At 40.2% G+C, this 28,000-nt stretch overlaps 1 protein-coding gene across 5 annotated transcripts; it reads left to right on the top strand.

The window, feature by feature from the left end:
- The first annotated feature begins 663 nt into the window (after window positions 1-663).
- On the top strand, window positions 664-27,998 carry LOC109869478 (hepatocyte nuclear factor 4-alpha-like). 5 transcript variants are annotated; one of them, XM_031803935.1, is made up of 10 exons: window positions 664-838; window positions 22,159-22,333; window positions 22,578-22,672; window positions 23,349-23,455; window positions 23,780-23,935; window positions 25,306-25,393; window positions 25,577-25,729; window positions 25,927-26,163; window positions 26,403-26,525; window positions 27,016-27,998. In XM_031803935.1, the coding sequence occupies exons 1-10, from the start codon at window positions 784-786 to the stop codon at window positions 27,156-27,158; spliced, it is 1,332 nt and encodes a 443-aa protein (XP_031659795.1). In that variant the 5' UTR covers window positions 664-783; the 3' UTR covers window positions 27,159-27,998. The 5 variants fall into 5 exon arrangements, with proteins under 5 accessions (XP_031659795.1, XP_031659793.1, XP_031659791.1 ...); XM_031803933.1 differs by having other exon boundaries at window positions 718-838; window positions 22,578-22,702; XM_031803931.1 differs by lacking the exon at window positions 664-838 and adding an exon at window positions 20,361-20,684 and having other exon boundaries at window positions 22,578-22,702.
- The last annotated feature ends 2 nt before the right edge of the window (window positions 27,999-28,000 follow it).

Here is a 28,000-nt window from a genome sequence, read left to right on the forward strand (position 1 = left end):
CCGTGGGAAAACTCCTTTTCAGGAAAAGCAATATGGGAAACTCCTTTTCGGGACAGCAACTGACCCATACATGCGACCAAAAGTGAAAGTCCCCACAAGGAAAACAAATGTGCTATTTTGTAATGATATCAGTGTGAGACCTGTATATGTGGTCACCTTGCTGCCACCCACAGGGATATTTGTATCAAACTGTATTTGTCCAGTGTTTGTCTGTGCATTGCATAACCTGGACGGACTATATGTTTTTTCAACCAAAACGTTAACTTCATTCACACTCAGCGTCTGAAGGTGGGGAGGTATCACCCTCTGTCCATGCTCCAATCCAGCTTTCTCTTTCATGTCCCTCTCTCCGCCTTCCCCCTTTCTCGCCGTGGTTGAACAAATGCAGCCTCCCATTCGTCCTTCCTTCCTTTTTACTCAATGCACACTAATAAAATGTTTGGATATTGAATATAGAAAGAAATACATGACTTGTCTACAGACCGTATTTGAGCTTCTATCATCTAGTTGCTATAGCGACAGCTGCCTGTCATATAGATCTGGTCTCTATACGAGCCTGGTTACTGTTTAACCTCTCCACCCACATTTGCCCAGATTAGGAAAATCAATAAGATAACAGCTAGGAGTACCTACCTACCTACGGCTGGGGCCTTACCTTGCATCAACACTACCTTTCTCACTATAACGCAGGCGGGCGCTAACTTCCATATTTGAAACCCTAGAACTTTAGGAATACAGGAGAAAAAGAAAGACACATTTGAAAGAAACAGGGGGAGGAGAGAGATGGTCAATGTAAACTCACAAGTCAGTACAAGCATGGAGATTCCATTCGCTGATGGTGAGTACACAGTTTAGTTTATCATCTCACGGTTTCGGTGCGTTATGGTGGAGCTCACACCAGCTGTTGACTTTGTTTAAACTGTGGTTGGCAAATACACACTGCAGAGGGCTTCTCTTCTGGCAGGCAGGTCCATTCAATGTAGAAAATATCGTTGTCATTTTTGTCTGTGTTTTTGACACGACCGCAATCAAGGAGGTGTGGAGACGATGGGAAGGTTGTTAAAAAGGGCCCCACAATAAGCTGAGACTGACGGATGAGACTCCATTCAGACTGATATGAACCTGGGAAGTCAAAGCTTTGAAGAGTAGAATAATACGATTTAAGGTCCAATATAGACAGTGGGTAGTATTTGATGAATGGAAAAGACCGAGTCAGAGTGAATCAGGATGGAATCATAGCCAGGATAGTAGAAAGGTGTGACGAAGTGAGGCCTGAAACGCTGGGCTTTTTCACCTGAAAAACACATGGGAACCACCTGGGTAAAACTGGAAAAGCATCCAACCACATCAGCAACCTCTGATCCAATTACACTAAAGTTGCCAAAACATGCCTTTTCAGGAGTGTACTGTGTAAATAGCTTGGGGTTGGTTTTCATTATGTCATTCACCACACATGGTATGATTTACATATGTGTCTGGGAGATGTAAAACTCCCCAACCAAACTAGGGATATTAGTCGTCCTAAGAAGGGCACACTAGAGTAGCGTCATTGTTTATTCAAAACTGTTGGGTTCTTTCTGGTTTTATTATACTGTTATATATATTATATCTTTATACTATGTTTCTTTGTGCAGACATACAAATGCTGCAAATCACAATGTCACAAGGCCACTCCTCCTAATTTGAGGTAGTGCTGTCTCATGCATCAGGAGACTTAATAATACTGACATTAGTACGTCACAGCCATGACCTGCAGTTATGAGTTCTTGTCCCTGGTGGACATTACCTGGGCTGCACCTTATTCCCTTACAGTAGTGTCTTAAACTCCCATCATGTTTGCAAAACATGTTGTTTAAAAAAAATATTGTCTTATCATCCGATGAATTATAATGGCAAGGACAAGTAAATCAACATTTCAAAATGAATAGATTTGGTAGATAGTTTTTCATGGTTTTGACCTCCCCACATTCTAATTGGAAGAAGTGTAAACTCTAAGATCGCCTATACTAGAAAGGTAACGTGAAACTAGGGCTGTGACAATAATGGAATTTGGGGTAATGATGAATTGTCATGCAAATGAACAGTTTTTTTTGGCATAATTGTCTTCTTTTTAAAAATATTTTGAGCTTGTAATGCATCATAATGCATATTTGAAAGACATACCTACTGAATACAACAACGACATACAGTACTTAATTAATACAACACAGCTTTGGTTACACCCGTCTCAAAAAAGAATAGTTTTGACCACTTAGAACTTTTGGAAAGGAGGCTTCTCCTCCCAACCGTGCCATTCTGCTCGTAAAATGATTACCAACTTCATGTAAAAATGAAAAACTGCTATTGGTTAAACTATAAATACTTTAATATAAAGTTTAAACCCCCCCCTTCTCCTAAAATGAATGTATTAAGACGATTACGATGACTATTATACAATAATTGCGCCAGCCCTACTACAAACACGTTCGCATATAGCAGCTGTTTAGCTGGTTAAACAATGGTTAGCAATATGTTGGCAAAAATGTATGTCCAAGTCAAGAGGTACTGCATCATGAAGGGGCCTCGGCCTACAGTCTGGATTCAGACCTACAGTACCAGTCACAAGTTTGGACACACTTTCTCATTCAAGGGTTTTTCTTTATTTTTACTATTTTCTACATTGTAGAATATTAGTGACGACATCAAAACTATGACATAACACATATGGAATCAAGTAGTAACCAAAAAAAGTGTACAACGTATGAAAATACACTACCGTTCAAAAGTTCGGGGCCACTTGTCCTTGTTTTTGAAAGAAAAGCACATTTTTTGTCCATTAAAATAAAATCAAACTGATCCGGAATACAGTGTAGACATTGTTAAAGTTGTAAATGACTATTAATGACTACTAATAAATCACTGACAGTGTCACCAGCAAAGCACCCCCACACCATCACACCTCCTCATCCATGCTTCATGGTGGGAAACACACATGCAGAGATCATCTGTTCACCTACTCTGTATCTCACAAAGACAAGGCGGTTGGAATCAAACACTTCAAATTTGGACTCATCAGACCAAAGGACAGATTCCCACTGGCCTAATGTCCATTGCTCATGTTTACTGGCCCAAGCAAGTCTCTTCTTCTTATTGGTGTCCTTTAATAGTGGTTTCTTTGCAGCAATTCAACCTGATTCACAGTCTCCTCTGAATAGTTGATGTTGAGATGCATCTGTTACTTGAACTCCACAAATAAGTTATTTGGGCTTCAATTTCTGAGGCTGGAACTTCTAATGAACTTATCCTCCTTTAGTTAACTAAGGAAGTCAGTTAAGAACAAATTTCTATTTACAATGACGGCCTACCCCGGCCAAACCCAGATGATGCTGGGCCAATGGTGCGCCGCCCTATGGGATACCCAATCATGGACAGATATGATTACGCCTGGATTCAAACCAGGGACTGTAGTGATGCCTTTTGCACTGAGATGCAGTGCCTTAGACTGCTGCGCCACTCGGGAGTCCAGTTGTTATGACTGCACTTGAAGAGCGCACTTGAAGAAACGTTTAAATGTCTTGAACTGTTTCACATTGACTGAACTTCATGTCTTAAGGTAATGATGAACTGTCGTTTCTCTTTGCTTATTTGGTCTTTTACCAAATACGGCTATCTTCTGTATACCACCCGTACCATGTCACAACACAACTGATTGGCTCAAATGCATTAAGAAGGAAATTACACAAATTCACTTTTATCAAGGCACACCTGTTAATTGAAATGGACTCAAGGTGACTACCTCATGAAGCTGGTTGAGAGAATGCCAAGAGTGTGCAAAGGTGTCGTCAAGGCAAAGAGTGGCTACTTTGAATAATTTTGTTTGAACACTTTTGGTTACTACATGATTCCATGTGTGTTATTTCATAGTTTTGATGTCTTCACTATTATTTTACAATGTAGAAAATAGTAAAAATAAAAACCCTTCAATGAGTAGGTGTGTCCAAACCTTTGACTGGTACTGTATATATACATTGTCGTCTGAAAGTATTCATACCCCTTGACTTATTTCACATTTTGTTGTGCTACAGCCTGAATTCAAAATGAATTCAATATATTTATTTTGTGACCTATCAACACACAATAAAATTACAAATTAAATCTTATTTAACTAGGCAAGCCAGTTAAGAACAAATTATTATTTACAATGACAGGCTACCGGGGAACAGTGAATTAACTGCCTTGCTCAGGGGCAGAAGGACAGATTTTTACCTTGTCAGCTTGGCGATTCAATCCAGCAACCTTTTGGTTACTGGCCCAACACTCTAACCGCTAGGTCAACTGCCACCCTGACATGTTTATAGAAACGTTAGCACATTTTTTGCAAATGAAATACCAAAATATCTCAATAACATAAGTATTCAAACCCCTGAGTCAATACATGTGAGAATAACCTTTGGCAGCGATTATAGCTTTGAGTCTTTCTGGATGAATCTCTAAAATCTTTACATACCTGGACTGTAAAATATTTAGCAACATTCAATGTCATCTTGGTAAGCAACTCCAGTATATATTTGGTGTTGTCTTTAAGGTTATTCTCCTGCTGAAATGTTCATTTGTCTTCCAGTGTCTGTTGGAAAGCAGACTGAACCAGGTTTCCTCTAGAATTTTGCCTGTGCTTAGCTCTATTCCGTTTCTTTTTATCCTAAAAAAAAACTCTGTAGTCCTTGCCAATGACAAGTATACTCATAACATGATGCAACCACCACCATGCTTGAAACTATGAAGAGTAGTACTCAGTGATGTGTTGGGTTGGATTTGCCCCAAACATAATGCTTTGTATTCAGGACATAAAGTATATTTCTTTGCCAAATGTTTTGCATTTTTACTTTAGTGCCTTATTGTAAACAGGATGCGTGTTTTGGAATATTTTTATTCTGCGCAGACTTCCTTCTTTTCACTCTGTCATTTATGTTAGTATTATTGAGTACCTACAATGTTGTTGATCCATCCTCAGTTTTCTCCTATCACAGCCATTAAACTCTGTAACTGTTTTAAAGTCACCAATGGCCTCATGGTGAAATCCCTGAGTGGTGACTCCTGTGGCAGGCGGGGTGCGGTTGCCAGGTGTACAGTGTTTCCTCCAACACATTGGTGCAGCTGGTTTTCAGGTTAAGCGGGCATCATGTCAAGAAGCTGTGCAGCTTGGCTGGGTTGTGTTTTGGAGAACTACGTCTCTCGACCTTCACCTCTCCTGAGTCTGTACGGGAGTTGCAGCAATGAGACAAGACTTTAACTACCAATGAACCGTGAAATTGGGGCAAAAAAAATGTTTCAATAAAAAAATAAAAATAAAGCGTTAAATCCTATTATGGCACAGAGTGAGTCCATGCAACTTATTATGTGACTTGTTAAGCAAATGTTTCATGCAGCACGATACATCTCCATCGCATAGAGTTAATCAAACTGTTGATTGTGGCCTGTGGAATGTTGTTCCTCTCCTCTGCAATGGCTGTACGAAGTTACTGGATATTGGCAGGAACTGGAACACACTGTCCTAAACGTCAACCCAGAGCATCCCAAACATGCTCAATGGGTGACATGTCTGGTGAGAATGCAAGCCATGGAAGAACTAGGACATTTTTAGCTTCCATGAATTGTGTACATATCCTTGCGACATGGGGTTGTGCATGATCACGCTGAAACATGAGTTGATGGAGGTGGATGAATGGCACAACAAATTGCCATCGACAAAAATTTAATTTTGTTCATTGTCCGTAACTTATGCCTGCCCATACCATAACCCCACTTCCACAATGGGGCACTCTGTTCACAACGTTGACATCAGCAAAACGCTCACCCATACGCCTGTCTGATACAGATGAAACCGGTTCATCTGTGAAGAGCACCATTCTCTAGCGTGACAGTGGCCATCGAAGGTGAGCATTTGCCCACTGAAGTCGGTTGCGACGCCAAACTGCAGTCAGCTCAAGACCCTGGTCAGAATGATGAGCACGCAGATGAGCTTCCCTGAGACAGTTTCAGACAGTTTGTGCAGAAATGTTTCAGTTGTGCAAACCCACAGTTTCATCAGCTGCCCGGCTGGCTGGTCTCAGACGATCCCACAGGTGAAGAAGCCAGATGTGGAGGTCCTGGGCTGGCATGGTTACACGTGGTCTGCGGTTGTGAGGCCGATTGGACGTACTGTCAAATGATCTAAAATGACAATGACTGCTTATGGTAGAGAAATTAACATTCAATTATCTGGAAAGAGCTCTGGTGGACATTCCTGCAATCAGCATGCCAATTGCACACCTCAAAACTTGAGACATCTGTGGCATTATGTTGTGTGACAAAACTGCACATTTATAGTGGCCTTTTATTTTCCCCAGCACAAGGCTCATCTGTGTAATGAGCATGCTGTTTAATCAACTTCTTGATATGCCACACCTGTCAGGTGGAAGGGTTACCTTGGCAATGAAGAAATGCTCACTAACAAGGATATAAACTAATTTGTGCACCACATTTGAGAGGATTAAGCTTTTTGTGCATATGGAACAATTCTGGGATCTTTTATTTCAGCACATGAAACACGGGACCAACACTTTACATGTTGCATTTATATTTTTATTCAGTATATTTAGGCTTGCCATAACAAAGGGGTTGAATTCTTTTTGACTCAAGACATTTCAGCTTTTCATTTTTAATGAATTTGTAAAAATGTCAACAAACAATTCTACTTTGACATTATGGGGTATTGTGTGAAGGCCAATGATACAAAATCTACATTTAATCCATTTTAAATTCAGGCTGTAACAAAATGTGGAAAAAGTCAATAATAATATATACTGTATAGATTCACGGACCCCCACCAGTACCTCGACCCCTGGTTGAATACCCCTACCTTACAGTATACAGTTCATTACTTTTGACCAGAGTTAGTGCACTATATAGGGAATAGGGTGCCAAATCAGAAGCACTATCAGCAATCCTGGGATGTGACTTTTGACAATAAATCCGTTTTTCTGGACTTGGACAGGAGAGATCTGCCATTTGAGATGGAAGGCTATGCCATTATTTATTAACAGTTTATTACACACATAGAGTAAATACAACAATGCTAAAACCAGTGCAATGATCAAACCAAGAAGTGAATCTACATAGATGTTCCTGTTATCGAACTGAGTTAAGGAGATATGTCTGTAATATCTGCGATATGTCTGCATCTCTATGGGGTTGGACAGAGCTAGTCCCTCCTCAACAGTAATATCAACACTATAAACAATTATCAACAGCCACATAACAATAATAAACAGCTAAGATGGAGGGTTTGTACTGATTGTACTGCTGCCTGAGGCAACAAGCCACCATACGTTCAGTGTAAAATTCAAATGTATATTTCACTTAGCTTCAGGTCATATATTGAGATGAATTGCTCAACCGTCATAACTTGGACAAACTACTACTGGCGCTCTGATGCTTGCAGAATCAGTTGGCAAATGTAAACACAACAAAAGCCATAGAACAGCCCTTCAGCGAACAGATCTGTTTACCCAAAATGCTGAATGACTTTGTGTTTGGCTCTGATTGGCTGAACCAGTCAACTTCCTGCCCTATCAGTGACAGGACAAGAATGAACTAAAGCAACTCAAGTAACCCCAAACAGGCCAGCCCTCTCATTTGTTAACATATAATTAAAGTTAGTGGAATGCAATTTAATTCAACTTTCTATTGCTTAGGACTGGGTGCAATCGGCAATTTCTGTATGTTTACTGTCAGTCAGAATGTAATTTTAAAAAATATACGTATTTAACCTTTATTTAATAAGGTTTGGTGTACGGGCCATATATACAGTACGACCCATATACACCTTGTTGTCTGCTAGGAGGCAGTGCTTGTGAATGCTGATAGTGTCAATCACTTCAGTTTACAGTAGTACATACTGTCATCAATCAAAATGAAAACAAATCCTTCTAACGAGAATGACAGGATGTGAATGAAGGGTTTTTGGAAAGAGACACTGGGCACAACACAGTTCTAAAGTGGAGAGAGTTTTCTCATCTGGAGCAGTAGACCTATGCTTTAGGTCACAGACAGACACATCCTGTTTCTCTCTATTCATCATCTCAAAACCATCTCATTCGTCATTCTTCAGCTATTTCATGACAGCTCTCTATGCTTGGACAGGCTACATGCTTGAACTTTTCCTCGTCATATACACTACCGTTCAAAAGTTCGGGGTCACTTTGAAATGTCCTTGTTTTTGAAAGAAAAGCACATTTCTTGTCCATTAAAATAACATCAAATTGATCAGAAATACAGTGTAGATATTGTTAATGTTGTAAACGACTATTGTAGCTGGAAACGGCAGATTTTTTTATGGAATATCTACATTGGCCTATAGACCATTATCAGCAACCATCACTCCTGTGTTCTAATGGCACGTTGTGTTAGTTAATCCAATTTTCTAATTTCAAAAGGCTAATTGACCATTAGGAAACTATTTTGCAATTAAGTTAGCACAGCTGTAAACTGTTGTGCTGTTAAAGAAGCAATAAAACTGGCCTTCTTTAGACTATTTGAGTCTAAAGCATCAGCATTTGTGGGTTCGATTACAGGCTCAAAATGGCCAGAAGCAAATAACTTTCTTCTGAAACTCACCAGTCTATTTTTGTTCTGAGAAATGAAGGCTATTATGAGAGAAGTTGCCAAGAAACTGAAGATCTCATACAATGCTGTGTACTACTCCCTTCACAGAACAGCGCAAACTGGCTCTAATCAGAATAGAAAGAGGAGTGGGAGGCCCTGGTGCACAACTGAGCAAGAGGACAAGTACATTAGAGTGTCTAGTTTGAGAAACAGATGCCTCACAAGTTCTCAACTGGCAGATTCATTAAATAGTACCCGCAAAACACCAGTCTCAACGTCAACAGTGAAGAAGCGACTCCAGGATGCTGGCCTTCGAGACAGAGTTGCAAAGAAAAAGTCATATCTCAGACTGGCCAATAAATATAAAAGATTAAGATGGACAAAAGAACACAGACACTGGTGTCAAGTGTCAGTTGTGCAGGTGTGAGGACGGAGTCAGGAGCAGGACACAGAACTGAGTAAAATAACGTACTTTACTTTAAAATAATCAGCCAATAAATCCACGCAGGGATAACAAACCCTAACACAAAAGACTAACACAAAACCAGGAACAATCACGCACAAAACATAATGAGAACCAGAGGGTTAAATAGGGAAATAATAATAATGTAATGAGAACCAGGTAAGTACAATCAAGACATAACAAATGGAAAAAGAAACGTGGATCGGTGGCAGCTAGAAAGCCGGTGACGACGACAGCCGAACGCCGCCTAAACAAGGAGAGGCACCAACTTCGGCGGAAGTCGTGACAACTGGACAGAGGAACTCTGACTAGAAGGCCAGCATCCCAGTCGCCTCTTCACTGTTGACGTTGAGACTGATGTTATTTCAAAGGACAAAAAAAAGGACATTTCTAAGTGACCCCAAACTTTTGAACAGTGGTGCGTGCATTAGTTTTATTTATCTTTTATTTTTAACCATAGAAGTCAAATTGAGACTGGCATTTCTTTTTCAAGATCTGGGCTCAACTCATATACTAAGTTAACATGGTCTAGATGTTTTTATTTCTTTCTGTTATTTTACCTTGATTTTATGAGTCTCATTGAGATTAACAATCTCTTTCACAAGAGAGACCTAGCCAAAATAGCAGCACACAAAATCACAGACACATCTACATTTAGATGTGTGTGTGTGTTAGTGTTAAAGCCAGGTAAGCAGATCTCCCCATTAGCAGTGTGCATGGATGGGGGTATTACACTCCAATCAAATCTCATTGTGCCAGGCATTATAAGATTACCCCCCCCCCTCCCCACACACACACACACACCCACACACACACACACACACACACACAGACTTTTTAAAAAAGTTTTAAAAAAAAGTTTATTTCCTTGTCAGGACATTTGGGTGAATTGTTAGGACACTGGGGTCCTGATATGGTAGAAAAACAAGTACACACACACGCACGCGCACACACACACACACGCACACACACACACACACACACACACACTGGGTAAGTGGCTTAGCTTATGGCCCTACATCCCCACCGGCTACAGTCCCATAGCTTCCGTCCCTCACAAACAAACTCCCCCACACACTCTTTCACCCTCACTCTGCTCGTGTAGGGCCGGGCAGGGCCTGGGTGAGCACTGTAGTGTGCTCCCAGTGAGAGGGGAGAGAGAGGCTGATTGGTCTACGGTCTCGTCACTGGGCCTGGTCACTGTCAGGGCTCAGCTATCCACAGTCAGGAGGATGTATGGAGAGAAGCATGGAACACTACATGGTCACCTCACCACTCCAGGTACAGTCAGGAACACATGTAACAGACAAGTATTCTGTAGTTCTAGAACTGTTGTGCTATGACTGTAGTACTGTAGCACTATAACTGTCTGACTACAACCGCTCAACAGATATTGACCATATGACCTGTTACACATACTTTTACATAGCTGATGGCTACAGAGAGAGGAATTTAATTAGTGTGTACGGTAGATTAACTCCACCACACAACAAGCAACTAGGCTGTTTGTTTACGTTTCAAACCATGGGACTGTGTTCCAAGAGCAGTCGAAGTAAAGCTGCGGATGGATTGCTCACAGAACGAAGATTCGTGTCGTTCGTTAAGTTGAATTAACACATTCTGACTTGATCATTTTTGCTGTGTATGAAAATGGACACATTATTATAGGTCAGTAGTTATTGATGTGGTGATACCATATTGGTCATGTAAAAGGTAAAGTTATACAGTGTATTGTTGTTTTTGTGTATCATTTTACCTTCTATGTTGAGATTATTCATAAAAAAATTGGGAAAACTGCCGATTAACTAATTTGCTCTAAAAGCTGAACGTCCCCCGCAAAGTTGTCTTCTTGGGCAACTTATCACCTACAAAAATAATGGGTTACTGAATCCTTTGTCCACAAGGTGGCACTGCAACCCAGTGATTCCATTCTCTATTATACAGGTCAGTCTGTGACATCTACCTCATCATTAGGCCTACATTAGGCCTTCTCATCATTAGGCCTCCTCTTTCAACTCCCAATAGAGTTGAACTGTTCATCAAGCTCAGTCAGTAGAATATAGGTGAAAGGGTGATGAACTGTCATAATGGAGCCAATTAGTTTGTTTGAATGTTGAGTTTCTGAAAGAGGCACCAATGTCAGTTGCTGTCTAGCTTCTGATGCTACTTAGGTATTTGTTCATTTTAAAACAATTCTTGTGAAGATGAAGGATAAGGTTGAAATCCTTCTCTTATAGTATCTTGTGTTTTCTTCCTGATCATGAGGTCAAATGACTATTGATTGGTTGATGACAGAAGAAAGAACCTATTACAGCAGACAGAGATAACCGGTCATGGCAGCCGTGTGCTGACAGATAGGATTGGGCTAGGAAGAGGCAAAATGAATTCTCAGCAAAACAGTGGTTAATGATTAAAGGGCTTTATCAAGACACTGCAATTGATTTACGTGGAGCATCGCGCTAAATGTTTATTGATGCAATTGTTTACTTATTTAGTGTACAGACATGGGGCTACTTGAGTTTTCCTCTCGCATGGTGGAAAAAACAACTAGTGGTGGATGTGTAAGAATATATTCCAATGGTGGTCTGTTTTAGTTTCGAATGTTTTGCATTTAGACGGTACATTTTACATGTCAAATCCTTGACTGTTGAAAGTTATCTACAAACAGAGTGAAGAAGTTTCATAACTTCACCTTTAATGTTTTATTTTGTAGAGAATCTTGCTTTAACAAATGATTTATGATTATCTAGTGGAAGTCTAAACCTTACTTTTACAATAATATGAGTCTCTTGTATTGTTTAGAGATTTCCAGTGACAAACAAATAGGATTTCTCTGTGGGAAATTGGAGTGTGGGACTGTGAGCAAGGAATAATCTTCCTCAATTTCTAGCTCTATTTGCAAATGTGTTTATTGCCCAATACTATTGGGGTTATGGGGGCTGAGCAAAATTAGATCCTAGTAGTTTATCATTACCCTAAGAACAAACAGTCATGGGTCAGGACTATGACAACTTTTCAGTTGTTTCAGATAACTATTTGAACAATCTCAGTTGTTTCAGATAACTATTTGAACAATCTCAGTTGTTTTTCGTATGAAGATGTATGCATTTTCATTTTCCTTGCTGTTTCCTCCTCTGTACTTGAATCAATGATAAAGCTCTGAGCCAAATTATACACGTTCAAATCTCTGAAGTTGACCATTGGTGCCACAATCCTAACACCGTGGTTCTCTGCTCCAACCTGAGGTGGCAGACTAAAAATAAAGGCACATTGAAAAGAGTAACATGTTCCTACTGTGTAGGCCTCTGGGAGTCTACTACCACTGCAAGTTTGAGCTTCAGTGTTGCTCAAGGCATTTGCACAAAATGGTTTTGAGTCAAAAACAAATGTATTTCACCTCAGCATATCTGGAAAAATGAAATGTTACTTTTCTGATGTACGTTTTAACAAACAAGTCACAAGAGGTATAAGTGTTGGTCAGTGCTAGCTAAAACAGAGGGGAGGAGAATCAAGTCAACAATGTCACCTTCACTTGTAAACACAACATTTCAATTGTATCATCAACACTAAAGCAACCACTAAAACACCAAATATAAGAATAATTTCAACCCATGTCAATATGAAGACATGCAATCAACTATGTTCCAACAGTACAGACACAGTGATAATCCCACTGGTCAGCCGATGGGGCTTGTAGTTGCACAAGATGTGTGATTTGCAGATAGTTATCATCTGTTGACAAGGTCTTCGCCTGCCATGACACTACTACTACTCACATGGTATCTCCTACATCTAACAGACAGACAGACAGAGGCAGCGCAGGCTCAACACTGGCCTAAAATATGCTGCAACGAGCACATTGCCTCCTTGTTCTCGCTTCCACTCTTCTTATCAATATCTACAGCACTGTATCGTACACACATCAAAAACACTTACATTTTCCCTGCGCTTGAAGCTCTCCTAAAAATAATATGTTCCCATATAGAGTATATTCCAAATATCATTGACTCTTGGTTTCCCCCCGGCTGTTACCTCCAGTTATTTGTTTTTTATCCTCACTAGCTCTTTCCATTGGGATCGGACGTGTGGAATGAAAAAGAGTCATTCAGTGGAAGGTACAAATAGGCAGTGGTTAACAAATGGAGTTTGGTCAGTGGTCGGACTATTCAGATTCCTATTCAGAAGACAGACAGGACTTTGTTCACAAACTGGAGTTTGAAGTTAGTTTCAAAGGGGAGAATTACACTGGTGTTACATCAGGTCTCTCCGGCAGTCAGTCCTTTGACTTTTAGCCCCCGGGCTGTTTGGGCGACTGATTATAAGACTGAGCGACTGATTATAAGACTGACAGGACAGGACTTCCATACACACGTCATAGACATATGAACATGGCTACTTCATATGCGTGTGACGAGGACTGCCTGTGTCAAAAGGGAGCGTGCGGGAACACGTTATGTCATGTTAACCCTTCATAACATTAAAAAAAAAAATGGAATAACCTCATTGAAAAAAAATGCCTGTGTGTTTCACAGGAATAAATGACTTGTCTAGAAGAAATTTCACTTTGAGCGTTTATATGGACTGCATGTTACTGCTAAAGATCTAGTCTCCTGACTTTTGTGTTAGGGTCGTTGCCGGTGCAGGTTAAAACAGGTTAAAGTGAACTGGTTAAATCAGCAGGCTTCTCTGATTACTCTGTGATAAGATACTCACAGGAGGCTCCTTCGGCTGCTCTATGATAACCTCTGCCCATCCCATCGTTGCCGTTTCTGTGCCGTGGGAATGTACGACATACAGGTTAACAGGAACTAATGTTAAACATACGACCTCATATAATAGCACTCTCCATATTTGAAAAAGCATGACAGATCATATAGTTACTAAGATGATAAATTATATTTAGCGTACTATGACATGGAATCGTGTTAGTAGCATGTGAATGACATGAAAATGACATTTCCAGAACTCCCAACATTTAGTTAAAAATCTCCCATTTGCACAACATGAGATAAATGATCATTAGTAAAATACTGAAAGTTACTAAAACGTCAGTTTAAGGTGAGGATCCAAAAAGTAGCTATCAGTATCTTTCTATACCCGAAGAGTCTGTCACTGCCTGAGTGTGAATAAGAAAACCTTAACCTTGCAGATTACACTTTATAGAGCAGTATATGACTGTTCTTGGACGAGTTCACAGAAAATTAAGATGGGAGCTGGTGATAATAAAGACATTTAATGGCTAAGGAGATAAGATTTCTTCTAAGTGACTCATTCCCCTCATTCCGTCACACAGATTTCCCTCTCGCTACCTTCTGGTTCTTCACGATCATTACTGCCGTGGTGATTGAGCAAATATGGCCACTTGAGGGGCGTTCTAACAGTCTTTTGTATGTGGCCCAAATGGCACCCTATTCCCTTGTGCACTACTTTTGACTAGAGCTCTATGGGCCTTGGCCAAGAGTAGTGCACTGTATAGGGAATAGAGTGCTGCTTGGGAACACTGCCGAAGTGCTTCATGATCATTACTGCCGTGGTACTCAAGCAAACATGAACAAATATGGGCACTTGAGGGGTGTTCCACTAGAGTCTGTGTCTACCAAAGATGTGGGGATGTAATCAATTGTAATGACCTCTGTTCAGACTTACTTGTATGATATACACCTAGCAGCTCTGGCGAGGCCCTAGATTAGTCGCATGTTCTATTTGACCACCTCGTGTCATCCGTTGATAAAACAATTTGTGGCAGGCTACACATCTTCCTATCTCAAGCTCGAAGAAGTGTGAAGATTCTTCAGTGACATTTTCTTTGTGATTCTAAATCGGTGTTCATCCATCTGACCGGTTGTAGTGGACAATCAAATTCTAACATTTTCACTTGATCTTCTCTACACTCTCAGGCGAATCACTGTGACCGACTTAACCACAGGAATGTTTTGATTCGGGAGGAGATTTTATTTGCTGAATCCTATATATGCTCTGGGTGGGTAGTTATCAACTTCACCAGCCTGCGTTTTACTGCTCTGAGGTCTCGGCGAACCCAAGATCATTGACCTATCGCTTTGTCCTGGCACCTTCCTTCTTCAAATACAACACTGCTGTTTACCATGTCACATTTACTTACACAGTGGGGCCAGCTTATTTGCGTATTCTGCAACATTTCATTTTTCTAAAATCAGTTGCTTTATATAATTGTCGACTGTATTAGACCTTTAAAGATGATGTCTTATGAACTTATGATACACTTTCTAGTATTATAATACTTTTCTCGCAGCGCATTCTGTTCTCAAATTCTTGTTAAGCCACTTTAGTTTGGTAAATCCTGCTGAAAGCTTTCTAATACGGTGCTTGCTTTCCCCAAAATGAACCCGTTATGGCTTGAGACTCGTATCCCAATCCCAATGTGGTCCTAAAAACATAGGCTCCTACCAAATCAAATCAAATGTTATTGGTCACATACACATGTTCAGCAGATGTTATTGCGGGTGTAGCGAAATGCTTGTGTTGCAAGCTCCAAAAGTGCAGTAATATCTAACAATACACACAACTCTAAAAGGTAAAATAGTGGAATTAAGAAATATTGAAATATTAGGAGTCCAGAGTATAATATCCACGTATTCTTCAGATATACTATATATTCTATCCACATACTGTCCATAATTTCAATACATCCCATCACACACATACAGTGCATTCAGAAAGTATTCAGACCCTTTGACTTTTTCCACATTTTGTTATGCTACAGCCTGATTCAAAAATGTATTAAATAACCATTTTTCCTCATCAATCTACACACAATAACCCATAATGACAAAGCAAAAACAGGTTTTCTGGAAATGTTTGCAAATGTATTAAATAGAAAAACAAAAATACATTATTTACGTACAATACCAGTCAAAGGTTTGGGCACACCTATTCATTCCAGGGTTTTTCTTTAGTTTGACTATTTTCTACATTGTAGAATAATAGTGAAGACATCAAAACAATGAAATAACACATATGGAATCATGTAGTAACCAAAAAAGTATTAAACAAATCAAAATTGAGATTCTTCAAAGTAGCCACCCTTTGCCTTGATGACAGCTTTTCACACTCTTGGGATTCTCTCAACCTACTCAAAATGAGTAGGTGTGTCCAAACGTTTGACTGATACTGTGAGTATTCAGACCCTTTGCTATGAGCCTAGAAATTGAGCTCAGGTGCATCCTGTTTCCATTGACCATTCTTGAGATGTTTCCACAACTTGATTGGAGTCCACCTGTGGTAAATTTAGTTGATTGGACATGATTTGGAAAGGCACACACCTGTCCATATACGTTCTCACAGTTGATAGTGCATGTCAGAGCAAAAAGCAAGCCATGAGTTCGAAGGAATTGTCCGTAGAGCTCCGAGACAGGATTGTGTCGAGGCACAGATCTGGGGAAGGGTACCAAAAAATGTCTGCTGCATTGAAGGTCCCCAAGAACACAGTGGCTTCCATAATTTTTAAATGGAAGAAGTTTGGAAACACCAAGACTCTTCCTAGAGCTGGTCACCCTGCCAAACTCAGCAATCGGGGGAGAAGGGCCTTTGTCAGGGAGGTGATCAAGAACCCATGATCACTCTGACAGAACTCCAGAGCTCCCCTGTGGCAATGGGAGAACCTTCCAGAAGGACAACCATCTCTGCAGCACTTCACAAATCAGGCCTTTATGGTAGAGTGGCCAGACCAAAGCCACTCCTCAGTAAAAGGCACATGACAGCCCGCTTGGAGTTTGCCAAGAGGCATCTAAAGGACTCTCAGACCATGAGAAACAAGATTCTCTGGCCTGATGAAACCAAGACTGAACTCTTTGGCCTGAATGCCAAGTGTTACGTCTGGAGGAAACCTGGCACCATCCCTACGGTGAAGCATGGTGGTGGTAGCATCATGTTGTGGTGATGTTTTTCAGCGGCAGGGACGGGGAGACTAGTCAGGATCGAGGGAAAGATGAACGGAGCAAAATACAGAGAGATCCTTGATGAAAACTTGCTCCAGAGTGCTCAGGACCTCAGACTGGGGTGACGATTCACCTTCCAACAGGACAACGACCCTAAGCACACAGCCAAGACAACGCAGGCGTGGCTTCGGGACAAGTCTCTGAATGTCCTTGAGTGGCCCAGCTAGAGGCCAGAGTTGAACCCGATCGAACATCTCTGAAGAGACCTGAAAATAGCGGTGCAGCGACACTCCCCGTCCAACCTGACAGAGCTTGAGAGGATCCGCAGAGAAGAATTGGAGAAACTCACCAAATACAGGTGTGCCAAGCTTGTAGCGTCATACCCAAGAAGACTCGAGGCTGTAATCGCTTCCAAAGGTGCTTCAACAATGTACTGAGTAAAGGGTCTGAATACTTATGTAAATGTGTTATTTCAGTTTCTTATTTAGAATACATTTGACATTTTTATAAAAACCTGTTTTTGCTTTTTCATTATGGGGTTATTGTGTGTAGATTGATGAGCGGAAAAAATCATTTCATCTATTTTAGAATTAGGCTGTAACATAACAAAATGTGGAAAAAGTCAAGGGGTATGAATACTTTCCGAATGCACTGTATATATATGTATGTGTGTGTGTGTGTGTGTGTGTGTGTGTGTGTGTGTGTGTGTGTGTGTGTGTGTGTGTGTGTGTGTGTGTGTGTGTGTGATGGGATGTGTAGACATGATGGACAATATGTGGATAGAATATGTAGTATATCTGAAGAATACGTGGATAGAATACTATATGTACAGCAATAGTTGAATAGGATGGCCTTGACTAGAATACAGTATATACAAATGAAATGGGTACAACAGTATGTAAACATTATTGAAAGTGACCAGTGTTCTATTATTAAAGTGACCAGAGTTCCATGTCTATGTACATAGGCAGCAGCCTCTAAGGTGCAGGGTTGAGTAACCGGGTGGTAGCCGGCTAGTGACCATGACTGAAGTTCAGGGCAGGGTACTGGGCGGATGCCGGATAGTGGTGACAAACCAATGACATTAGTGACCAAACAGCGCTCTAAAAAGCATTACATTTGACCATTAGTTTCTTTGAACAAAAAAAGTTTCGGAAGAGTTGGGTCACACTACTTTGTTATGTGCGTACAGAATTTTGTGAAACAATTAACTCTTTTACATAAAGGCAACAAAATAAATTCCAGCAATAGTTATTTATCTGGTTTAATATGCAAGAATGAAGTGAGATTTACCAGAGACATATTACATGTGGACGTACAGTGCCAGTCAAAAGTTTGGACACACCAACTCATTCAAGGGGTTTTCTTTATTTTTTACAATTTTCTACATTGTTGAATAAAAAAAAGTGATAAACAAATCAAAATATATTTCATATTTGAGATTCTTCAAAGTAGACACACTTTTCCTTGATGACAGCTTGGCACACTCTTGGCATTCTCTCATTCAGCTTCATGAGGCACCTGGAATGCATTTCAATTAACAGGTGTGAATGTTAAAAATTAATTTGTGAAATTTCTTTCCTTCTTAATGCGTTTGAGCCAATCAGTTGTGTTGTGACAGGGTAGGGGTGGTATACAGAAGAAGGTATTTGGTAAAAGACCAAGTTCATATCATGGAAAGAACAGCTCAAATAAGCTAATAGAAACAACAGTCCATCATTACTTTAAGACATGAAGGTCAGTCAATACGGAAAATTTCAAGAACTTTGAACGTTTCTTCAAGTGCAGTTGCAAAAACCATCAAGCGCTATGATGAAAATGTCTCTCATGAGGAATGACACAGGAAAGGAAAAATCAGAGTTACCTCTGATGCAGAGGATAAGTTCATTAGAGTTACCAGCCTCCGAAATAAGCCAGCCCAAATAAATGCTTCACAGAGTTCAAGTAACAGACACATCTCAACATCAACTGTTCAGAGGACACTGCGTGAATCAGGCCTTCATGGTCAAATTGCTACAAAGAAACTTCTACTAAAGGACACCAATTATAATAAGACACTTGCTTGGGCCAAGAAACACGAGCAATGGACATTAGACCGGTGGAAATCTGTCCTTTGGTCTGATGAGTCCAAATTTGAGATTTTTGGTTCCAACCGCTGTGTCTTTGTGAGACGCAGAGTTGGTGAACGGATGATCTCTGCATGTGTGGTCCCAACGTGAAGCATGGAGGAGGTGTGATGGTGTTGGGGTTCTTGGCTGGTGACACTGTTAGTGATTTATTTAGAATTCAAGGCACACTTAACCAACATGGCTACCACAGCATTCTGCAGTGATATGCCATCCCATCTGGTTTGCGCTTAGTGGGACTATCATTTGTTTTTTCAACAGGACAATGACCCAACACACCCAACACTCCAAGCTGTGTAAGGACTATTTGACCAAGAAGGAGAGTGATGGAGTGCTGCATCAGATGACCTGGCCTCCACAATCCACTGACCTCTACCCAATTGAGATGGTTTGGGATGAGTTGGACTGCAGAGTGAAGGAAATGCAGGCAACAAGTACTCAGCATATATGGGAACTGCTTCAAGACTGTTGGAAAAATATTTCAGGTGAAGCTGGTTGAGAGAATGCCAAGAGTGTGAAACGCTGTCATCAAGGCAAAGGGTGGCTACTTTCAAGAATTGAAAATATAAAATATATTTTGATTTGTTTAACACTTTTTTTTAGTTACTACATGATTGCATATGTGTTATTTCATAGTTTTGATTTCTTCTACAATGTAGGAAATAGGTCTGTAGGTCTGAATCCAGACTGTAGGCCGAGTCCTCCTCATGATGCAGTACTTCCAGTTGAGCTGCACTTCTCTTCACTTTGAGTATAGATTTGATTAAAACATCTAGCTAAAAGGCAAAATAATCTGTATGCTCTCAGATTGCAATAAGAATTCATATGAAAATATGCTCTTTGGTGCCCTGATGAAGGAGTTGGCTAAAAGGGCTTTGGCCTACAATTTGAGCTTCCAATTCTTTATCTGATGGTTTTAAATGGCAGGAAACAACAAGAGGTGATTTCAAGCAAGTAAAGCACAATGATTTGGCTGAGATTCAACATTCATTTTATGTCTCTCATGATATAATTGTTGATCCATTACTGACAGCAACGTGGAAAGAGAAAGAGGGAAAGAGAGATAGAGCGAGAGAAAGAGAGAGAGATGTGGAAAAGAGTGAGAGATCCAATTTATGTTTGAGAGAAAAACAACCATGATTCTCCAATAGAGAAGGAGTCTAGTTAAACATCAACCAGACTTCCACCCCACCCCTCCTGGGAGCCTGGGAGGAAGCTCCTCCTGTCAGTCTGACCCAGGCTTCTCATGGCCTCCTCCTCCAGAGCTCTGGAGGAGAGACTGTCCCCATAGCATAGGGGTATCTCTTTTTACTTTTAGGAGGAGGAGCCTGGCCAAATAATCGGGGGGGGGGGGGGGGGAGGGGTGGGGGGGGAGTGAGGAGGGAAGGCACTTAGCTTCATGGACAAGTCTTTTTGATCAACTGTCAGGTAGCTGAGAGGGAATTTGTTTGTCCAAAGCACTGGTAGACATGGACATGGCAGACTATAGTGACGCCCTGGACCCAGCCTACACCACATTGGAATTTGAAAACATGCAAGTGCTCTCCATGGGCACAGGTGAGTCAGAGTCATATGTTGCCTGGTGGAACTTTGAGACTTTTGGCTACTAAACATTTGAACAGAGGGTTTAAGTTGATGTCATCAAAAGTAACGGTCATTTGTCCAATCTTGTATTGGATGCAAAAGGATGAGAATGTGCTTTTCTGATAATATGATCACCTTTTGTTGCAATAGTAAAACATTCAGGGGTTTTGCACAATACACCCAATGCATCTGGATGATTTGGTGGTGAAACAACTGTTTGGTAGAGAATGGCCTTATCCTGTTGTAACTTGTAGACTGTATATTTGACCTAAAATATAGTTACAACGAATAGATATTCATTATATGATTTATGTTCCCACGCATTTCAAGGTCCATACAATAAGAAAAAGCATTTCTCAGAGTTCTTTGACAGCATGATAGCTTTTTTGAAAGTGAAACATTGGCCTTTCTAGTCTCCCATGACATTCGGCTGTGAACTTGATTCTGAAATGAAACAATTTCGTCTGAGGAAAAGGCAATGACACTTGAAAGACAATCGAATTGCATGGCCAATATCATCTTTGTTATTCCTTACTCATTGTACTGGCTTATACACATAAATATTCCGATTTTTAATGATACGTAAACAGCATACAGTACATGGTATTTAGTTTATTTCAACAATAAATGTTTTTACTAGTATAATTACAGCTTTACTACACAGGTATAACTGTGAGTAACTCAATGTAAAGTGTTGGCAGAAACCTTCCATACTGTATGATTGATTGAACCAGTCATCTCATTGATGACTTTGAGGGAGGGTGAGACTGCCTGTCTCCACTGATTGCCTTTCCAGAGGTAATCAAGCCTGGATCAGTTACTGTTTACCTTGACTGGGATTTCAGCTATTACTCAGATAGATAGTAAATACTACTGTAATAGACCGTAGCTTGATGATAGTCGTATTAGCCCATTTGATCAACAAGCAATGACACTGACCGTAATGCAATCACTTGATGCCGGTTGTTCTCACCTTTTAAATTAAACTAATCAAAGTATCTGTTTGCTTTGAAAATATGTTAAGTTAATGACTGAATATAATATTCTGTCATTATATTGACCAATTACTGAGAGAGAGCTAAGAGTCGAAACATGACTTTTTCACATTTAGGGCAAACATTCTGCTAAAAGTAACAAATATTTCAGCATCACATAACATTTCCTTTCTAACTCTTTTCAACTAGTCACTCCACACCATCCATCCCTATACTCACAGGCTAACTTCCAAAAAGTTCCAAGCTGCGAATGATTTCATTCAGTCATCAAAAATGTCTAGTAACTACTTATCCCACTGCACACATACATATCCTCTTCCCTAAGTCAAACATTGATGACCCAAAGACCTCCTGACCCGAAGAGGAAGACTGGATTGATATAGCACTTTTCCACAGCTCAAAATGCTTTACATAGTCTAGCACCCACAATATCGCTCTGTCTGTTGTTTCAGACTCCTCACCGGCTGAGAGTGCCAACATGAACACAGCCAACCACCTCGGTGTGGTCGCCCTGTGTGCCATATGTGGGGACAGGGCCACGGGAAAGCACTACGGGGCCTCCAGCTGTGACGGCTGCAAAGGTTTTTTCCGCCGGAGTGTTCGCAAAAACCACATGTACTCATGCAGGTGAGGATCAGGCTTATAGTACATTATACGCAAGGGCAAACAACAGAACCACCGTACTCCGGTCCATTTGGCAAGAATAATGACAATGTTGCAATTGCTGATTTATGCCTCTAGAGCCCGAGATAACAACGAAAGAATGACTAAAAAAGACGGTTGCAATAATGATGCTGGCATATTCAACAACAGCGCTCTCTCTACTGCAACACAATCAATCTAAAGCGTACTTTCTAACTTCCTTCTCTAGGTTCAACAGACAGTGCATTGTGGACAAAGACAAAAGGAATCAATGCAGATACTGTCGATTGAAGAAATGCTTTCGAGCTGGCATGAAAAAAGAAGGTATACAATTCATTCAACTTCATTCAAATGGTAATTTACAAGAGTGAAAGAGTGAAAAAATGATTGAGATGATTGAGGCCTATGTGGTCATATTGTGGTAGTACATATTATGCTCAGTCTCTACTTTTTGTACAAGAACGTGATGAAACTAGCAGTTATTATTTCAAAATCTCTGGTAAAGGATATCCTAGAACTAGAACGTCCCATTTTTATCAGCCAGTCCCTATCGTAGCATTGTAGAGCCAAGCAGAGCCATTGGGACTGAGGTATGAGGTATGTTGCAAGAGCCAGGAGACCAGCACTTTGTTAATGTTGACTCCATGATGCACTAAAGTCTATGACCAGCTTATGCTGAGCAAACAGTTCTGTGGGGGAATTATAGCCACACATACTGATAAACATGTCAACCTTGGGAGACTTTTGTCTCCCTCGAAAGTCAATGCTAATATGAGTCAATGATAATATCCCCAAAAGAATTGTTAATGAGTGTCAGATAATATTGTATGCACCGTTTATTATGAAAAGAATGGCATATTTGAGTTGTATGACTTTGAAGGTTTGTCAAGTTGAGTCAGAATGACAGTATGGGGAGTGCTTTGACTGAACAGTTTCTGGTGAATAATAGACAATCAAGGATCTATTCTCTCCTGATAGCTACGGTTTGTTTGTTTCTCAGCTGTACAGAACGAAAGAGACAGAATCAGCACCAGAAGATCTAGCTATGAAGACAGCAGTTTACCATCTATCAATGCACTCATCCAGGCAGATGTACTCTCAAGACAGGTAAGGCCCATGGATATGGCTATTTCAATCGAAATCATTGTAAGCATTTTAAAGTCATTTTAAATTGCCCCAGAATGGGTAAAAAAAAAAATAGTGTTGAAAGGAATGGAATTGAATTTATTTTGGTTAAATAAGTGGTGTTGATAACTTGTCTATGAATAGGTGCACACATGTATTTATTATTGTTTGTGTGTTTGTGTGTGTGTGTGTGTGTGTGTGTGTGTGTGTGTGTGTGTGTGTGTGTGTGTGTGTGTGTGTGTGTGTGTGTGTGTGTGTGTGTGTGTGTGTGTGTGTGTGTGTGTGTGTGTGTGTGTGTGTGTGTAGATATCCTCACCTGGGCCCATACTGAATGGTGACATCAGGACGAAAAAGATAGCGACCATCACAGATGTGTGTGAATCAATGAAACAGCAGCTGCTGGTGCTGGTAGAATGGGCCAAGTACATCCCTGCCTTCTGTGATCTTCCTCTGGATGACCAGGTAAGACATTGCACTAGACTTTACAGTGTCTGGTGGACTGGACTAAACTAGGTTGGACTAAACCATACTACTCTTATTCTGGGGTTTTGCATTTTATGGGCCATTTTGTCTTGGACTAAAAAGCCTGCAATATAGGGCAGGAAACCAGTCTGATAGATAATTCAAGTATTTTATTAAACTTATATTTAACCAGGCAAGTCAATTAAGCACAACAGTTATATTTACAATGGAGGCTTAGCAAGAAGTAAAAGGCCTCCTGTGGGGACGGGGGCTGGGATTTTTTTTTTTTATGATGTTGGAGTATTATTGTCATTCCTAAAAAGAACAACTTAAAGCTATGTGTCCAGGGAATATACATCTCTCCAATCAGCATCTTGAGGAGGGAGTGCTGCTGCTGTTTTTAAAGACCTCCGAATCCAAAGAAGGGGTTAATGTATTTGAATCACCAGTTAGAATATGATGAGCTGGTTTGAAAGTTCTATCCGTGCTCAGAACCATTCCAGAATCATTAACACTGTGATGACCAGGGCTTGGTAACTGATTTGCTGAAATTGAATTAGTGAGGGATCCAACAGGTGTATCTTCACACACTTACTTGACTCTGGTCAGCTCTTCAGTGACCTAAAAGGTGGTGGGAAAGATTCTTTGTTTAATGGTTAGGTATAAGTGGCATAAGAGGTATAATATTTCCAGGGTTGGGTAGGTTACTTTCTAAATGTAATCCTTTACAAGTACTAGTTATGTGTCCAAAATTGTAATCAGCAATGTCATCTGATTACTTTTAGTTACTTTTGTTTACTTTCCCCTTAAGAGGCATTAGAAGAAGACAAAAAGGATCCATCAAACTGTGAAAATATTCTTCCTAAACATAATTACAGGGCTTTTCTGTAAAAGAGACCTTGTTCTCAGCATGACTCCCTGCTGGTAAAGGTTCAATAAAAAATCTCAAATAAATCAAATGCATTTGGTGTGTCTTCATAGTGGACTCGCTCAGGTGGAACAAACTAAAACTTTTTTCAATGCTGAATTCAATGTAATTGAGAAAACATAATGTATTTTGTTCCACAAACATCCTTTCTGAATTTAAAAGTAATCCAAGAAGTAATCATCTAGTTTTTAAAAAGTATTTGTCATCTGATTACAATATTTTTGCTGGTAACAAGTGATTACAGTAAGCTATTTTGTAATCAGATGACATGTAATAAGTTACTCCCCCCCAACCCTGAATATTTCCCATGTCTTATCAAATACATGGTTTCATAGAAAAGACAGTTAACATGGAGACTAGCATGTATGCTGGTAAGAGGTGTTTTGCTGCAAGACAGTTTCAAGTTTAAAGCTAATAATGAAATGACTTTACTTTGTTTCAGGTGGCATTGCTACGAGCTCATGCTGGAGAGCATCTTCTGCTTGGAGTTGCAAAGAGGTCTATGTTGTACAAGGACCTCCTGCTATTAGGTAAAGTCAAGATAACATCTTAGCTACAGTACATCACATATGTCATATAACAGACTAGTTATAATTGTCAGAATAGTTTATGATAGCAATAATATGATACTTGTTTGGGGGAGGGGGGGGGGGGTCATCAAACACAGAGTGATCCTACCCTACAAGACAGTTATTTTTTTCTGTTCTTTATAGGAAATGACCACATTATTCCCCGGAACTGCCCCGAGTTGGAAGTGATCCGGGTAGCAGTTAGGATTCTGGACGAGCTAGTGCTGTCCTTCCAGGAGCACCAGATAGACGACAATGAATACGCTTGTTTGAAAGCCATTGTTTTCTTCGATCCAGGTACTACATGAAACACAACATCACTTTTAAAATAAACAGACTATCCTTCGAGGGCAGTAACTTTTGTGTTTAAAAATAAAAATGATTTTACCCGTGAGTAACAAAACTATTGACTAGAAATGGTTGTTCTATGAGCAATATGACCAGGCAGTGAGTGACCAAGCTATTGACCAAACACCTACTCTCTCCTGCTCCAGATGCCAAAGGTCTGAGTGACCCCAGTAAGATCAAGCGGATGCGTTACCAGATTCAGGTCAGCCTAGAGGACTACATCAACGACCGGCAGTATGACTCCCGGGGGCGCTTTGGAGAACTGCTCCTGCTGCTGCCCACACTACAGAGCATCACCTGGCAGATGATCGAACAGATACAGTTTGTCAAGCTATTTGGGATGGCCAAGATTGACAACCTGCTCCAAGAGATGCTCTTAGGAGGTTAGCCTTCTTGATATTGTTACTGAGAAACAACAATTCTAAATCTATGGCCAAAAGTAATGCCAAAAAAATGGAGTACAAACAAGTTTCCAGGAGTTCTATTGTCTAAAGAAGTGTACACTCTTCAATAGGATAACATGCTAGTTAGTTATCATACTGTACTACCAATGGACAGTGTCACAGTGAATGAGGAAACTAACTGTTTGCGTGATTTTTGCATGTTTTGTGGTTTCCCTCAGGTTCTGCTAACGAGACAACTCACACACCTCACTCTCTGCATCCACATCTGGTTCAGGAACACCTCAGCAACAATGTCATTGTGGCCAGCAACATGGCTACTCCCATCCATAACGTCCAAATCTGTGAGTATCAATAACTACATATGCCCGACTTTAAATGTCCAACTCTGAGGGCAGGTTCCCCAAAAACAGATTAAGCCTAGTCCTGGATTCAAAAGCACTGAAAGTTGTGTCTGGGACACCGACCACAAAATGTACCTAAAAATGCCTGTGATTCTCAACCAACGATGGGCTCAGTGGCATCAATCCACTTCCATTTGCAACAGTCAGGTAGTTGGAAGGACAAACAAGCTTGGCAGAATAATCCACTAAATTCTTCAGAGAGACTAATCAGGCTTACTTTGTCAAAGAAAACGTCTGTTATTTTTTTCTTAACATTTTTAATGCCCTCAGAAATGTCACAAAAGTGCTTATTCCTTGTCTGGAAAAAAAGAAGTTTTCTTTCCAAGTAATGTCATGCCACAAGGTAAATATGCTGCTTTGCTGTGTACCTAACCGACTACGTAGTTCAGTGTTATTCCTCCACTAACTGATTCTTTCTGGTTTGTTGCAGCCACTCCTGAAACTCCAATTCCCTCTCCTCCCACAGCCTCCAGTTCAGAACACTATAAGATGGCTCAAGGGGTTATAGCCACCGTACCCAAGCAAACTAGCTCCGTCCCGCAGCCAACCATCACCAAACAAGAAGCCATCTAACACAGAACTGGACCCCACAAACCCCTTCCAAACAAAGCATTCACAATTTCATAATCTTCGCTTAGTATCTCTATTTCTTTATACATACTCAGTATATAGATGAAAAACAATTCATAAGTGAGAAACACTTATTCTCAACAAATCTCAGGAGTGTACTGTACAGTTGGGATACATTAGTCAACTGACCCCCACCAGAGGTACATAAGCCCAATAATATTATTACATGTACAATGTAGTATCAAGCAGACAAGAGATGAGAAATGACATTGTCATGTTTTTAAATAATGTAATAATGTGACAGACAGAGCTATATAATAGGTAGTCAATTGGTTCAGAATTATTATTCTTTTTTACTTTTTCAAGTTCTATTCAACTTGCTGTATGACCGTTTTGTGTTTCATTGAAATATGTCCCTGTCTAATATGGTTTAATATGTCCCTGTCTATATGTTCTAAAAAATCGCTATTTAGTTCTGTAAGTAACGTGCATAAATGTTTGAATTAAAACAGCTCAGTCCATTTAATGCTGTATACTTTCTGTGGAGCCACTTCATAAAAGCTTAATACAATCACAGGTTGAGGAACTCACAATGTTTTCCCATTTGAAATAAATGCATAGCATTGGTGTTTAGATATAACAAATATTTGCAGTTTTACTGTAAAGACATGTTAGTGTATTTTGTTTGACTATAGAATCCTTTTGTGTCATGGTATTATAACTACTAAATTACAGAATAAACTGTGCCTTTCATTCAATACTGCCTTACACTGGAAAGATGGGCAATATCGTTCGCCTTACAATGTGAAGATGAATAAAATGTCAATGTTTATTTTTAAATCACT

Source organism: Oncorhynchus kisutch, linkage group LG24, assembly GCF_002021735.2.
Source record: "Oncorhynchus kisutch isolate 150728-3 linkage group LG24, Okis_V2, whole genome shotgun sequence".
Classification (NCBI taxonomy): domain Eukaryota; kingdom Metazoa; phylum Chordata; class Actinopteri; order Salmoniformes; family Salmonidae; genus Oncorhynchus; species Oncorhynchus kisutch.

What these genes read in the sequence shown, in the direction of transcription:
- LOC109869478 (XM_031803931.1), top strand. Translation starts at nt 20,597, where the DNA reads ATGGACATGGCAGACTATAGTGACGCCCTGGACCCAGCCTACACCACA. An exon ending in AACCACATGTACTCATGCAG is followed by an intron (nt 22,334 to 22,577) that starts GTGAGGATCAGG and finishes TTCCTTCTCTAG; the next exon opens with GTTCAACAGACAGTGCATTG. An exon ending in CAAGGACCTCCTGCTATTAG is followed by an intron (nt 25,394 to 25,576) that starts GTAAAGTCAAGA and finishes TGTTCTTTATAG; the next exon opens with GAAATGACCACATTATTCCC.